General features: G+C 35.5%; 1 protein-coding gene across 2 annotated transcripts in view; it reads left to right on the forward strand.

The window, feature by feature from the left end:
- ERCC6L2 (ERCC excision repair 6 like 2) overlaps positions 1-16,435 on the forward strand; it is a 149,669-nt gene that overhangs the window by 7,612 nt on the left and 125,622 nt on the right. For both annotated transcript variants that reach the window (XM_070795088.1, XM_070795087.1), the window contains exon 3: positions 3,608-3,727. In XM_070795088.1, the coding sequence (XP_070651189.1) occupies positions 3,608-3,727 (120 nt within the window). The remainder of the gene's footprint in view (positions 1-3,607; positions 3,728-16,435) is intronic.

Below are 16,435 nucleotides of genomic sequence, written 5' to 3' on the forward strand. Positions count from 1 at the left end.
CAAAAGCTATACAAAAACTTGAAACTTCTTTAGATCATAAGTCATGTTGTTCCCTCAGGAGTATAGTAATGAAGAAAATAATCATATTTTCTTTATTTTCATTCATGGAGAAAATGACATAAAACCCAATGTGAAAGGTTAATTAGCCTCCAGAGCCACAAAGCTTTTAAAGCAGAAACAAAAATGTCCTAGCATTTTGAAGGTAAATTGCTTTTCTCATTTCAGCATGTATTAACAGTCCAGATTTTAGGAAGAGAACTTCGTAAGGATAAACGGGCTAGGTGCCCTTTCAAAATAACACATTGTTGTTTCTGTTGTTATTTAAACCAAGAAAAAATCATCGTACTTTGTTTGATTCCAAAATACTCTCTTACCTTTTTATCTCCCAGGAAGATGAAAATAAGGAATGTAGGCTTTTTAAAAAAAGTATATAAGAAATAGACAATTTTTGCTATGCCTTCTGTAGGTCTGAGAGAATGTTTGTTGCCTTATTGCCCCATCTCTGATTTATGCTCTGTATCATGAGTGTGTGTGAGAAAAAGGGATGTAAAGATTTTTCTTTAAAATCACTAATGTATTTAGTGAATTAAGTAAAGCTAATCCATAATTAGAGCTTACAAATTTAATCACTTTTATGGAACTTCTTCTAAAGATGAGATTCTTCAATAAAATAGGCATTTTATATATCTTTGTTTCATGGAATTTGACAAGTTAGAGCTAATATTTTATATCATGTTAGATGAGCAGATTGAATTATGAATTGTCATGGTTAGAAATATATAGGAATACCTCAGAGATATTGTGGGTTCATTTCCAGATCACTGTAGTAAAGTGACAGCATAATAAGGCAAGTCACAAGAATTTTTTGGTTTCCTAGTATACATAAAAGTTATATTTACACTGTGTTATATGACCAACCTAGACAGCATATTCACAAGCAGAGACATTACTTTGCCAACAAAGGTCCATCCAGTCAAGGCTATGGTTTTTCCAGTGGTCATGTATGGATGTGAGAGTTGGACTGTGAAGAAAGCTAAGCCCCGAAGAATTGATGCTTTTGCACTATGGTGTTGGAGAAGACTCTTGAGAGTCCCTTGGACTGCAAGGAGATCCAGCCAGTCCATTCTAAAGGAGATCAGCCCTGGGTGTTCATTGGAAGGAATGATGCTAAAGCTGAAACTCCAGTACTTTGGCCACCTCATGCGAAGAGTTGACTCATTGGAAAAGACTCTGATTCTGGGAGGGATTGGGGGCAGGAGGAGAAGGGGATGACAGAGGATAAGATGGCTGGATGGCATTACCAACTTGATGGACGTGAGTTTGAGTGAGTTCCGGGAGCTGGTAATGGACAGGGAGGCCTGGCATGCTGCGATTCATGGGGTCGCAGAGAGTCGGACACGACTGAGCGACTGAACTGAACTGAACTTAATAGTTATTTCAGTATGTAAAATTTCTGTTTCTTGTTTCATTGTTGGTAAGTTCTGGTTTTCCATTTCACCTGAAATTTCATAGGTATTAACATAACATTGTTTATTTTGTACTATACATATTTTGTGTGTGTGTTTGCCTGTTATCTTAGTTTCTCTTTTTCTTTTTATCAATTTTCTAGGGAGTTATCACTTTAAAAAATCTTTTCATAGTATGGTCATTTGGCTTTGTCAGTCCTTTTTATTTTATGCTTTTTCATGTTTTATAATTCTATTTTTGTGTATTTAAGTTTTCTTAAAATTTAAATAAAATTTTCATTGAAATAAATTCTGTTATTTTTATAAATTTTTCAGCTCTATGGTTAGGTATTTTATTAACAGCTCCTTTTATGTCCTAATGTGTGTCCATATGCATTTAAGTCCATAAGGCATGTATTTAAGTGTATTTCATAAGTTTAATATGTGATTATTACACACTGTTATTCATCTTAAATATTTTCTAATTTCCGTTGTGAATTCTAGTTTAAAATATATTCCTTACTTTTCAAATATTTGGGGATTTTCTATTTTTTAAAATTTCTTATACTGTGACCAAAGAACATAATCTGTATGATTTTTGTCTATTGGACGGATTAAGATTTGTTCTATGACTTTCCATATCAATTTTGGTAAATATTTTATGTGTACTTTAAGTATAAAGTATGTTTTGCTATAGTTTACTATCGTCTTTCAGATGTATATTAGGTCAAGTTTGTTTATCATTTTACTAATACATTCTATATCTTTACGTTAAGTTATTTCAAAATATATCACTGTGCTTATGAATTTGTCTACTTATTTTGTTTCAGTAGATTTTTTTTCTTTAATAATTAACACTTCTTACAACTTGCAAATGAAATAATTTTTATCAATATCGTGTCCCTCTGTAATTTAGTAGTGCTTGATGGCTCAGAGTTTAAAGTGTCTGCCTGGAATGTGGGCAACCTGGGTTCAATCCCTGGGTTTGATCCCTCGGTCGGGAAGATCCCCTGGAGAAAGAAATGGCAACCCACTCCAGTACTCTTGCCTGGAGAATCCCATGGAGGGAGGAGCCTGGTAGACTACAGTCCATGGGGTTGCAAAGAGTCGGACACGACTGAGCGACTTCACTTATCTGATATTAATATAACTATATTAATTTTCTTTGGTTTTTGTTTGCATGATCTTTTTTTCATTTTTTTCATTTACAATTTTCTCTATGTCTTAGGTTTTTTGTGTGTAAAGCACACATGTTTTGTTTCTGAAAATCTTTTGTCTTTTAATTAAACTATTTAGTCTACTTCCATGTAATTCACATCCATGTAATATCAAATAAAAAATTTAAAATAAATCTAAATAGGTGATTTATTTTAAATTTTTTATTTGATATTGGAGTATAGTTGATTTACGATGTGTTAGTTTCAGGTGTACAGAAAAGTGGTTCAATTATACATTTACATATATCCATCTAAATATATTTAGATTTAAACCTACTGTTTTACTATATGCTTTTTATTGATTGCATGTCATCTATTCATTTTCATCCTCTTTTTGTGTAGATTGTTCATATTATTCTATTATTCTTCCCATAGCAGATTAGTAGTTACACACTTGTATTTTTCTCTAGTGATTACCTTAGGTATTGTAATATGCATCCTTGAGTTACCTGTATTTATTGGATACAGAAAAATAGACAAACTTATTAACCGAATATTATTCCCTTAAGGAGTTTGTTTTCTACAAGGAGAAAGGAATGTACATAGTTTATTGTAATAGCCAATAATGAAGAGATAGATTCCATGAATAGAAATACATAAGAAAATATCTCAGCTAATGAGACTGAGAAAGAATTCGTAGAGTGCACAACATTGTAAGTCAACTATACTTCAATAAAATATATCTATTTAAAGAATTATCATGGAAGAGATGGCAGTGTGAGGATTTTTGTTTTACTGCATTCAGTGGTAACTTTTATATTATATTTTTGTTTATTAATGCAAATAAAGAAAACCAATATTAGTGATTCATATTGTTTTTCTTCCTAGCAAATCTATTTGTACACACTCATATTCTCCCTAATTGAGTAGCTGTTCATGTGAGTCATAAAATTTTGTCCATCACAATACACAGTGATTAAAACTGTTGGATTTTTTCCCCCCTAGGTTATTTCATTTTTAGCTGCAGTTTTGGGTAAAAAGGGAACTCGTGAAGATATTGAAAATAACATGCCAGAGTTTTTACTGAGAAATATGAAAAAGGATCCCCCTTCTACAGCAAAAAAGGTAAGATATCTAGAAATGTAAACTTTATGAAGCTGGTATTGCAAAGGTGTATAGAAACTTTGAAACATTACACATTATAGTATAAATTTAAAATGAATTTATAGACACTAAATGTTTGTTTTATAAACCTAATTTCTGAAGGATTACCAGTTTCATCCTTAAATTAGATTTGATTTACTCTCAAAATAGTAAAATATAGTTTGTTTGAATTTTGGGGAAGCTTTCAATCTTTTGCTTGTCAAAATTTTCAGTTAATTTGATTAATTTGTTAAATTTCCATGAATGTGTATGTAAAGTTAATTGAAGTCCATTGTATTGTTTTATTTATTTGAGAATGAAAAACAGACAGTTGTAGATATTTCTATCAAAGTTATGTCCTGATGAAGTTGCTTAGCAAAATAACCACTTCCTGAAAATATGAAACAAATCTTCCCTGAACAAGGGCCATTGAGGTTGGAGTCAGAAGAGCTAAGATCTAGGCTTGTCTGTCCGTGACCATGTGACTGTTAATGCTATTCATAACCATTCTTAAGCTTTCTCCTTTGTAAATATACATTTATGAATATCTTATACATAATTCTTAAAAAAAAATAAGAGATTTCTTAAAAAAAAAAATGAAATCCACAAAAAAGGTGTATTGTAGGTATGTGTGCAGTTTCCTGGGTGACTCAGTGGTAAAGAATCCACTTGCCAGTGCAGGAGACAGGGGAGATGTGAGTTCAGTCCGTGGGTCAGGAAGATCCCCTGGAGTAGGAAATGGCAACCTGCTCCAGTATTCTTGCCTGGAAAACTCTGGACAGAGGAGCTCAATGGGCTATCGTCCACAGAATCGCAAAGAGTTGAACATGACTGTGCAACTGAGCTTGTGAGCGTGCATGTGCACGCACGCACACACAGACACAGAGGTATGTGTCTGACTTTTGTCCTCAGCATCCAGGAAACTGGATAAAAATAAAGTTGAAGTGATTTCATGAAATCCTTATCTTATTATGGTAATAAACTACTTTCTACAAGTTGTAAAATCTTATCTTTTATATAATTCTCATACATAGAATTTCTGAGAAGGTCTTGTCTATAGACTCTTGTCTATAATTTGGGGCATTTCAGTGTAAAATTTTGAGAAGCTTTGGCCTAAGGTATTATTAGTAATAATTATAGTTACTTTAAATTTCCTATTATTTTCAGTAGCATAAACACATTCTTAGTGTCAAATTTAATTTGACCCTAATGAAACATTATAATTCTTAATGTGTTTTAAGTTTTCAAGAGTTCAAGTACTGTTTTTCACTTTGTTTTCATATTGATTTGAGTATGTTGAACCATCCTTGTATCCCTGGAATAAATCGCACTTGATGGTGTATGATCCTTTTAATGTATTGTTGAATTTAGTTTGCTAATATTTCATTGAAGATTTTTTGCATTTATGTTCATTGGGCATATTAGCCTGTTTTCCTTTCTTGTGGTATCCTTATCTGGTTTTGGTATCAGGATAATGCTGGCTTTGTGAATGAGTTTGGAAGCATCATCTCCTTTCTGTTGTTGTTGTTGGAAGAATTTGCAAAGAACTGGTTTTATTTGGTAGAATTTACCAGCAAAGGTGTTTGGTCCTAGATTTTTGTTGTTTGGAGGTATTGGTTACTGATTGAATCTTCATACCAGTAATTCTTCTGTTCAGATTTTCTGTTTCTTCATGATTCAGTCTTGGTAGGTTGTATGTTTATAGGAATTTGTTTCTACCTACCATTTATTCTGGTTTATCTGATTTGTTGGTATATAATTATGCAGAGTAATTTTTATTATTCTTTATATTTCTGGGTTATTATTTGTAATATGTCCTTCATTCTAATTATATTTATTTGAATCTTCTCTCTTTTTCTTAGTCTAAAGGTGTCAGTTTTGTCAGTATCTTTAAAAAAAAAAAATAGCCCTTAGCTTTATTCATCTTTTGTATTATCTACTCTCTATTTCATTTATACTTTCTGATTTTTTGTTATTTCTTGCCCTTTACTAACTTTGAGCTTAATTTGTTCTTTTTCTAAATTCTTGAGGTGTAAATTTTAGTTGTTTATATGATATCTTTGTGTGTGTGTGTGTGTAGGCACTTATCACTGTATACTTCCCTCTCATAACTCCTTTGGCTGTGTGTCCCATACGTTTTGGTATGTTCTATTTCAGTTTTCATTTGTCTTAGGTATTTTTAATTTCATTTTTTATTTCTTCTTCAACCCACTGTTTGTTGAGGAGCATTTTATTTGTGAATTTTTTAGTTTTCCCCTTTGATTGATTTTATACCATTGAGGTCAAATAAGATGTTTAATATGATTTTAGTTCTCTAAAGTTTATTAAGATTTGTCTTGTGTTCTAACATTTTGTTTATCCTGGAGAATGTTCCATATGTGCTTGGGAAGAATATGTATTCTGCTATTGTTAGATGTATCTTGTATGTGTCCTTAGGTCAGTCTGATCCAAGCATAGTTTAGGTTCAGTGTTCCTCTCTGAGTGATCCATAGTTGAAGGTGAAGTGTTGAAGTCGCTTATTGCTGACCTTTTTTTCTCTTCAGTTCTGTTAATAATTTGCCTTATATATTTAGATATTCTGATATTGGGTGTATAAATATAGTTGTTACATCCTCTTAAATTGACTCTTTGTCAATTCAAGCACTCTTCTTACAGTGCTTGGGTTAAAGCCTATTTTGTATGACATAAAAGAGCTATGCCTGCTTTTTTTTGGTTTCCATTTGCATGGAATATCATTTTCCATTCACTCATCTTCAGTCTATATGTGTCTTTAAAGCTGAAGTGAATCTCTTGTAGGTAGTATATATTTGGGTCTTTTTTTTTTTTTTTTAATCTAATCAACCACACTGTCTTTTAGTTGGATAATTTAATCTAGTTACATTTAACATGCCATTACTTTGCATGACCCAGTCCTTCCAACTGCCTGTTCTTTGTTGAACTTATATTATTGTTTTATCTTGTTGGTTGTTGTTGTATTTAGGTTTCTTCTAGGAAAATTCACTTTGTGGGTTTTTTTTTTTTTTTTGGGTAGGGAGGAGTTTTCTTTTACATAGGTAAAGGATGAATTCCTCAGGTCCTCAAATATGTCTTCAAAAATGTTATGAAGGGTATTTGGTAGTGCCCTTCCAAGTATTTTACCTATATTAGATATATATTTTTATATTCTTTTGTTTTAATGACATCAGTAAATGAATTTAGTTGGTCATTAGAACTGAAATTCTGTAAAGAAGGGTTTTGATGAGATTACCAGTTATATCCTACAATATCCCTCCGAAGCCTATGTGAACAACAATTATAATTTTGTGTGATGAAATTTATGAAAGATAAATTTGTTTTGATTGATTTAAAACTTTGTGCATTTTTAAAACATAGTCTATGAAATAGCTGGAAGAGAAATAAATTTCCTTGTATTTATTATGCTCATGCCAAAATTGCAGTGGAATCCTGAAAAATTAATGTTAGAACCATTTTAAAATATCCTTTTAATGAATTTAAATGTTATCAGTTAAGGAGTGATGAGTTTGACTTATGTATGTGTGTTACATGATACATCTTACATATATTTTTAACATTTTCAAGGGTGAATAAATCATCCAAGAATGTGTGAAATAAAGATTTTGTGCCAAGAATAAATTCCTAGAGGAAAAGATACAAACTTTGCATTTCAAATACTAATTCTTGGAATGATTATTTAGATTTAGGCTCTTAAGATTGAAATTCAGTCTTTATGAAGATGAATCAAATACTACTGTCTTGTTTGGCAAAACTTTAAAAATACTACCATCTTGTATGGTAAAAGTTTAGTCATTCTATATACAATTCATAATCAGATTAAGGCAGAGAAGGATGATTTTTCTAGCAATCATAGTACCAGAATCAGCTGCAATTTCATTGGTGATTAGACAAAAAATTTTTCCAGTATTTTGCATACTATACACTATTTCTTTAGTTTATCATCTTGCAAATGATGCTACTTGTTTGATTTTCTGCTGTTATAGTCTTCATATACTTTGGATATTAACCCCTTGTTATATACATGATCTGCAAATATTTTCTTCCATTCAGTAGGTTTCATTTTCATTTTGTTGATTTCCTTTGCTGGGAAGCTTTTTGGCTTGATAGAGTCCTGCTTTTTTGTTTTTGCTTTTGGTGTTAATTCAAAAAAATCATTGTCAAGATGTTAAAGGGCTTACAGCCTATGTTTTCCTCAGAAGTTCTATGGTTTCAGGTCTTAGTTTCAAATCTTCAATCCATTTTGAGTTCATTTTTGTGTGTGGTATAAGATAGTAGCCCAGTTTCATTCTTTTGCATGTGGTATCCAGTTTTTTCAGCAGCATTTATTGATTTCTTAACAATATTTATTCGTCCATGAGCATGGATTTTCTTTCCACTTATCTATGACATTAAAATTTTTTTAATCAATATCTCGTAGTTTTCAGTATACAAGTCTTATATTTGTTTAAATTTTCCTAGTTGTTTTATTCTTTTTGATATAATTACAAATGGGATTGTTTGCTTAATTTCTCTTTCTAATAGTTTGTTGTTAGTATATAAAAATAAAATAAATTTTTTGTATTGGATTGAATATCCTCTAACTTTGCTCAGTTTTTCTATCAGTTTTTTCACTTTTCTGGTGGAGTGTTTAGGGTTTTCTACATATTTCTATGTCATTGGCAAATAGCAACAATTTACTTCCTTTCTAGTTTGGATTTGTTCCCCCTCTTGCTAGGACTTTCAGTGCTATGGGAATAAAAGCTGTAGAAGTGGACATCTCTGTTTCTTTGCTTTGTCTCACATGCAACGTTTTCAATTCTCACCATTGAGTATGATCTTACTTGTGTGCTGGTTATATATAGCCTTTATTGATGCATGTTCCCTCTATACCAAATTTGTTGAGTTTTTATCATAAACGGATGTTGAATTGCCTCAAATGCTTTTTCTGCTCCATTGAAATGACTATATGATTTTTATTCTTCATTTTGTCACTGTGTTGTAACATGTGATTGATTTGAATATGTGGAATCATCCTTGCATCCCTGGAATACATCTCGCTTGTCCAAAGTGTAAGGTCATTTTGATGTACTGTTGGATTTAGTTTGCTAATATGTCACTGAGGATTTTTGTATTTATGTTCATCAGGGAGATAGCCTATAATTTTCCTTTCTTGTGGTATCCTGATTGATCTTGGTATCAGACCTCATAAAGTAAGTTTGAAAGCATGTCAGGGTCTTGCATTTTTTTGAAGAGTTTGACAAGTATTGGTGTTAATTCTTTGTTGAATGTTTGGCAGGTTTTACCAGTGAAGCTGCCTGTTCCTGAACTTTTATTTGGAGGTTTTTGGTTACTGATTCAATTTCCTTACTTGGAGCTGTTGTGTTCACGTTTTCTATTTCTTAGAAATAAAAAAAATAGAAAACTGAATCACTAAGACTGTGATTCAGTCTTAGTAGGCTGTATGTTTCTAAGAGTGATACATGATAAATTTCATCTAGTTGTCCAGTTTGTTGGTATAAAATGATTCATAGTAGTCTCTTATAATCCTTTCTATATCTGTGGTATCTGCTTTATTAAGAAGAGGTGGCAAGAATACACAGAAGAACTATACAAAAAAGATCTTCACGACTCAGATAATCACAATGGTGTGATCACTCACGTAAAGCCAGAGATCCTGGAATGTGCCTAAGTGTGCCTTAGGAAGCATCACTACGAACAAAGCTAGTGGAGGTGATGGAATTCCAGTTGAGCTATTTCAAATCCTAAAAGATGATGCTGTGAAAGTGCTGCACTCAATATATCAGCAAATTTGGAAAACTCAGCAGTGGCCATAGGACTGGAAAAGGTCAGTTTTTATTCCAATCCCAAAGAAAGGCAATGCCAAAGAATGCTCAAACTACTGCACAACTGCACTCATCTCACACACTAGTAAAGTAATGCTTAAAATCCTCCACGCCAGACTTCAGCAATATGTGAACCGTGAACTTCCAGATGTTCAAGCTGGATTTAGAAAAGGCAGAGGAACCAGAGATCAAATTGCCAACATCCGCTGGATCATTGAAAAAAGCAAGAGAGTTCCAGAAAAACATCTATTTCTGCTTTATTGACTATGCCAAAGCCTTTGACTGTGTGGATCACAATAAACTAGAAAATTCTGGAAGAGATGGGAATACCAGACCACCTGACCTGCCTCTTGAGAAACCTATGTGCAAGTCAGGAAACAACAGTTAGAACTAGACATGAAACAACAGACTGGTTCCAAATAGGAAAAGGAGTACGTCAAGACTGTATATTGTCACCCTGCTTATTTAACTTATATGCAGAGTACATCATGAGAAACGCTGGGTTGAAGGAAGCACAAACTGGAATCAAGATTTCCAGGAGAAATATCAATATCCTCAGATATGCAGATGACACCACCCTTACGGCAGAAAGTAAAGAATGAAAGAGCCTCTTGATGAAAGTGAAAGAGAAGAGTGAAAAAGTTGGCTTAAAGCTCAACATTCAGAAAACTAAGAACATGGCATCCGGTCCCATCACTTCATGGCAGATAGATGGGGAAACAGTGGAAACAGTAGCTTACTATTTTTTTTGGGTTCCAAAATCACTGCAAATGGTGACTGCAGCCATTAAATTAAAAGACGCTTACTCTTTGGAAGAAAAGTTCTGACCAACCTAGACAGCATATTAAGAAGCAGAGGCATTACTTTGTCAACAAAGGTCTATCTAGTTAAGGCTATGGTTTTTCCTGTGGTCATGTATGGATGTGAGAGTTGGACTGTGAAGAAAGCTGAGCACCGAAGAATTGATGCTTTTGAACTGTGGTGTTGGAGAAGATTCTTGAGAGTCTCTTGGACTGCAAGGAGATCCAACCAGTCCATCCTAAGGGAGATCAGTCCTGGTGTTCATTGGAAGGACTGATGTTGAAGTTGAAACTCCAATACTTTGGTCTCCTGATGCGAAGAGCTGACTCATTTGAAAAGACCCTGATGCTGGGAAAGACTGAAGGTGGGAGGAGAAGGGGATGACAGAGGATGAGATGGTTGGATGGCATCACTGACTTAATGGACATGAGTCTGGGTGAACTCCGGGAGTTGGTGATGGACAGGGTGGCCTGGCATGCTGCAGTTCATGGGGTCACAAAGAGTTGGACATGACTGAGCGACTGAACTGAACTGATCCGCTTTAAGTTGTCTTTTATTTCTGATTTTATTTGTTTGAGCCTTCTTTCTTTCTTTCTTTTATATCTAACTAAAGGTTTTCTAATTTTGTTTGTATTGGCAAAGAATCGGCTTTTGGTTTTATTAACCTTGTCTGTTTGCCTTGCTAGTCTCTATTTCATTTATTTCCTCTCTGATGTTTATTATTTCCCTCGTTCTACTAACTTTGGGCTTTGTTTTGTAGTGTGTGTTTCTCTAGTTCCTTAAGGTATAGAGTTTGGTTGCATATTTGAAAATTTTCTTATTTCTTGAGGTAGTTGTATATCACTGAACTTTCCTCATAGAGTTGCTCATAGAATTGAGCAGTCCTCGTAGAATTGATGTCTAGTTTCATACCATTGTCATCAGGAAATGTGTTTGACATGATTTCAACCTTCATAAATATATTAGGACTTTTGTGTGGCTTAACATATGATGTTTCTGGAGAATGTCCCATGTGAATTTAAGAATATATTATGCTGCTTTTGGAATGTTCAGTATGTAAGTTTTAAGTCAGTCTGGTCTGAGTCATTTAAGGTGCTGCATGTATTTATAGATTTGACTTTCTTAATTCTTGAATATTCTCAGTAGTTGGTTTACTATTCATTTATTTGCTTTATTTATGTTTTCTTCAAATAGTTATAATTTTACTTGTCATTTCCATTCTCATGTTTTGTTTATTCTGTTTTCAGTCAGTTCACTCAGTTGTTTCTGACTCTTTGTGACCCCATGGACTGCAGCACACCAGGTCTCCCTGTCCATCACCAGCTCCTGAAATTTACTCAAACTCATGTCCATTGAGTCGGTGATGCCATCCAACCATCTCATCCTCTTGTCATCCCCTTCTCCTCTCACCTTCGGTCTTTCCCAGCATCAGGGTCTTTTCAGTGAGTCAGTTCTTTGTATCAGCTGGCCAGTATTAGAGTTTCAGCTTCAGCATCATTCCTTCCAATGAATATTCAGGACTGATTTCCTTTACGATTGACTGACTGTATCTCCTTGCAGTCCAAGTGACTCACTCTCAAGAGTCTTCTCCAACACCACAGTTCAAAAGCATCAATTCTTTGGTGCTCAGCTTGCTTTATAGTCCAACTCTCACATCCATACATGATCGCTGGAAAAACCATAGCTTTGACAGGATGGACCATTGTTGGCAAAGTAATGTCTCTGCTTTTTAATATGCTGTCTAGGTTGGTCATAGCCTTTCTTCCAGGGAGCAAGCATCTTTTCATTTCATGGCTGCAGTCACCATCTGCAGTGATTTTGGAGCCCAGAAAAATAAAGTCAGCCACTGTTTCCACTGTTACCCCATATTTGCAATGAAGTAATGGGACCAGATGCCTTGATCTTAGTTTTCTGAAAGTTGAGTTTTAAGCCAACTTTTTTATTCTCCTCTTTCACTTTCATCAAGAGGCTCTTTAGTTCTTCTTTACTTTCTGCCATAAGAGTGGTATCATATGTATATCAGAGGTTTTTTATATTTCTCCCAGGAATCTTGATTCCAGCTTGTGCTTCATCCAGTCCATCGTTTCTCATGATGTACTCTGCATAGAAGTTAAATAAGCAGGGTGACAATATACAGCCTTGACGTACTCCTTTTCCTATTTAGAACCAGCCTGTTGTTCCATGTCCAGTTCTATCTAATGCTTCCTGACCTGCATACAGGTGTCTCAAGAGGCAGATACTCCCATCTCTTTAAGAATTTTCCACAGTTTGTTGTTGTTGTGTTTAATTGGAAGTAATTTTACTTGTCATTTCCATTCTCATGTTTTGATTATTCTGTTTAATGAAACAGTTGATAGTTATTGTTTTGCTAACCATTGATCTGCACAGTATGAAATTGATCTGATATCCATCTGTAACTTGCCACTTTGTTGGAATGTTTGTCAAATTTTAAAGGGGACGACAGAGGATGGGATGGATGGATGGCATCACTGACTCAGTGGATGTGAGTCTCAAGGAACTCCCGGAGTTGGTGATGGACAGGGAGGCCTGCAGTGCTGCGATTCGTGGGGTCGCAGAGAGTCAGACACGACTGAGCGACTGATCTGATCTGATTATGCTCCTTTTCTAAAAAGGATTCAGAAAGGCTCCTAGAATAGATTCTCAACTTAAATTTCCATATATTAAATCACCAGAATATACCAAGGGAAAGATTATGCTTAGTTAGCATGTAAATTAATTAGATTTGACATTTTTGAAAGAAGTAGGTTATATGCTTTAGAACTTTGAGTTAAGTAATAAAAATTCCAATTTTATGGACTGTAAGTTCTCTCAATATAGGTAATTTTATTTTTCAGTTTGATGTATCACTTCCTCCAGTATGAAATTTTTACTTTGGCTTTCATACTTGGTCATTGTCCTCTGAATATACAGTCCTCTTCCTACCTTGCCATTGACACATGCCTTCATTCATTAATTTATTTATCAACTGAACACCTTTGTTTTCTAAGCACAGCACAAAGTACTGTAGTTCAGTTCAGTTCAGTTCAGTCGCTCAGTCGTGTCCGACTCTTCGCAACCCCATGAATTGCAGCATGCCAGGCCTCCCTGTCCACCACCAACTCCCAGAGTTCACCCAGACCCATGTCCATCGAGTCAGTGATGCCATTCAGCCATCTCATCCTCTGCCGTCCCCTTCTCCTCCTGCCCCCAATCCCTCCCAGCATCAGAGTCTTTTCCAATGAGTCAACTCTTCGCATGAGGTGGCCAAAGTACTGGAGTTTCAGCTTCAGCATCATTCCCTCCAAAGAAATTCCAGGGCTGATCTCCTTTAAAATGGACTGGTTGGATCTCCTTGCAGTCCAAGGGACTCTCAAGAGTCTTCTCCAACACCACAGTTCAAAAGCATCAATTCTTCGGCACTCAGCTTTCTCCACAGTCCAACTCTACATCCATACATGACCACAGGAAAAACCATAGCCTTGACTAGACGGACCTTTGTTGGCAAAGTAATGTCTTTGCTTTTGAATATGCTATCTAGGTTGGTCATAACTTTCCTTCCAAAGAGTAAGCATCTTTTAATTTCATGGCTGCAGTCACCATCTGCAGTGATTTTGAAGCCCCCCAAAATAAAGTCTGCCACTGTTTCCACTGTTTCCCCATCTATTTGCCATGAAGTGATGGGACCAGATGCCATGATCTTCGTTTTCTGAATGTTGAGCTTTGGCCAACTTTTTCACTCTCCTCTTTCACTTTCATCAAGAGGCTTTTTAGTTCCTCTTCACTTTGTGCCAAAAGGGTGGTGTCATCTGCATATCTGATGGCAAAGGTTATTGATATTTCTCCTGGCAATCTTGATTCCAGCTTGTGTTTCTTCCAGTCCAGCGATTCTCATGATGTACTCTGCATATAAGTTAAATAAGCAGGGTGACAATATACAGCCTTGACGTACTCCTTTTCCTATTTGGAACCAATCTGTTGTTCCATGTCCAGTTCTAACTGTTGCTTCCTGACCTGCATAGAGGTTTCTCAAGAGGCAGGTCAGGTGGTCTGGTATGCCCATCTCTTTCAGAATTTTCCACAGTTTATTGTGATCCACACAGTCAAAGGCTTTGGCATAGTCAATAAAGCAGAAATAGATGTTTTTCTGGAACTCTCTTCCTTTTTCCATGATCCAGTGGATGTTGGCAATTTGATCTCTGGTTCCTCTGTCTTTTCTAAAACCAGCTTGAACATCAGGAAGTTCACGGTTCACGTATTGCTGAGGCCTGGCCTGGAGAATTTTGAGCATTACTTTACTAGCATGGGAGATGGGTGCAATTGTGCGGTAGTTTGAGCATTCTTTGGCATTGCCTTTCTTTGGGATTGGAATGAAAACTCACCTTTTGCAGTCCTATGGCCACTGCTGAATTTTCCAAATTAGCTGGCATATTGAGTGCAACACTTTCACAGCATCATCTTTCAGGATTTGAAATAGCTCAACTGAAATTCCATCACCTCCACTAGCTTTGTTTGTAGTGATGCTTTCTAAGGCCCACTTGACTTCACATTCCAGGATGTCTGGCTCTAGGTCAGTGATCACATCATCATGATTATCTGGGTCATGAAGATCTTGTTTGTAGAGTTCTGTGTATTCTTGCCATCTTTTCTTAATATCTTCTGCTTCTGTTAGGTCCATACCATTTCTGTCCTTTATTGAGCCCATCTTTGCATGAAATGTTCCCTTGGTATCTCTAATTTTCTTGAAGAGATCTCTAGTCTTTCCCATTCTGTTGTTTTCCTCTATTTCTTTGCATTGATCACTGAGGAAGGCTTTCTTGTCTCTTCTTGTTATTCTTTAGAACTTTCATTTAGATGCTTGTAACTTTCCTTTTCTCCTTTGCTTTTCACTTCTCTTCTTTTCACAGCTATTTGTAAGGCCTCCCCAGACAGCCATTTTGCTTTTTTGCATTCTTTTCCATGGGGATGGTCCTCATTCCTGTCTCCTGTATAATGTCACGAACCTTCCATAGTTCATCAGGCACTCTATCTATCATATCTGGGCCCTTAAATCTATTTCTCACTTCCACTGTATAATCATAAGGGATTTGATTTAGGTCATACCTGAATGGTCTAGTGGTTTTCCCTACTTTCTTCAATTTAAGTCTGAATTTGGTAATAAGGAGTTCATGATCTGAGCGACAGTCAGCTCCTGGTCTTGTTTTTGTTGACTCTATAGAGCTTCTCCATCTTTGGCTGCAAAGAATATAATCAATCTGATTTTGGTATTCACCATCTGGTGATGTCCATGTGTAGAGTCTTCTCTTGTGTTGTTGGAAAAGGGTGTTTGTTATGACCAGTCATTTTCTTGGCAAAACTCTATTAGTCTTTGCCCTGCTTCATTGCGTATTCCAAGGCCAAATTTGCCTGTTACTCCAGGTGTTTCTTGACTTCCTACTTTTGCATTCCAGTCCCCTATAATGAAAAGGACATCTTTTTTGGGTGTTAGTTCTAAAAGGTCTTGTAGGTCTTCATAGAACCGTTCAACTTCAGCTTCTTCAGCATTACTGGTTGGGGCATAGACTTGAATTACTGTGATATTGAATGGTTTGCCTTGGAAACAAACAGAGATCATTCTATCGTTTTTGAGATTGCATCCAAGTACTGCATTTCGGACTCCTTTGTTGACCATGATGGCTACTCCATTTCTTTTGAGGGACTCCTGCCCGCAGTAGTAGATATAATGGTCATCTGAATTAAATTCACGCATTCCAGTCCATTTTAGTTCACTGATTCCTAGAATGTTGACATTCACTCTTGCCATCTCTTGTTTGACCACTTCCAATTTGCCTTGATTCATAGACCTGACATTCCAGGTTTCTATGCAATATTGCTCTTTACAGCATCGGACCTTGCTTCTGTCACCAGTCACATCCACAGCTGGGTATTGTTTTTGCTTTGGCTCCATCCCTTCATTCTTTCTGGAGTTACAGTGGATTTAAGATGTGAACATGATATATTGTTATCGGTTAAGAGCTTCGGAATTATACAGGCATGGATTCATCTTGCTACTTGA

This window comes from Bos indicus, chromosome 8, assembly GCF_029378745.1.
Source record: "Bos indicus isolate NIAB-ARS_2022 breed Sahiwal x Tharparkar chromosome 8, NIAB-ARS_B.indTharparkar_mat_pri_1.0, whole genome shotgun sequence".
In the NCBI taxonomy this organism is placed as follows: domain Eukaryota; kingdom Metazoa; phylum Chordata; class Mammalia; order Artiodactyla; family Bovidae; genus Bos; species Bos indicus.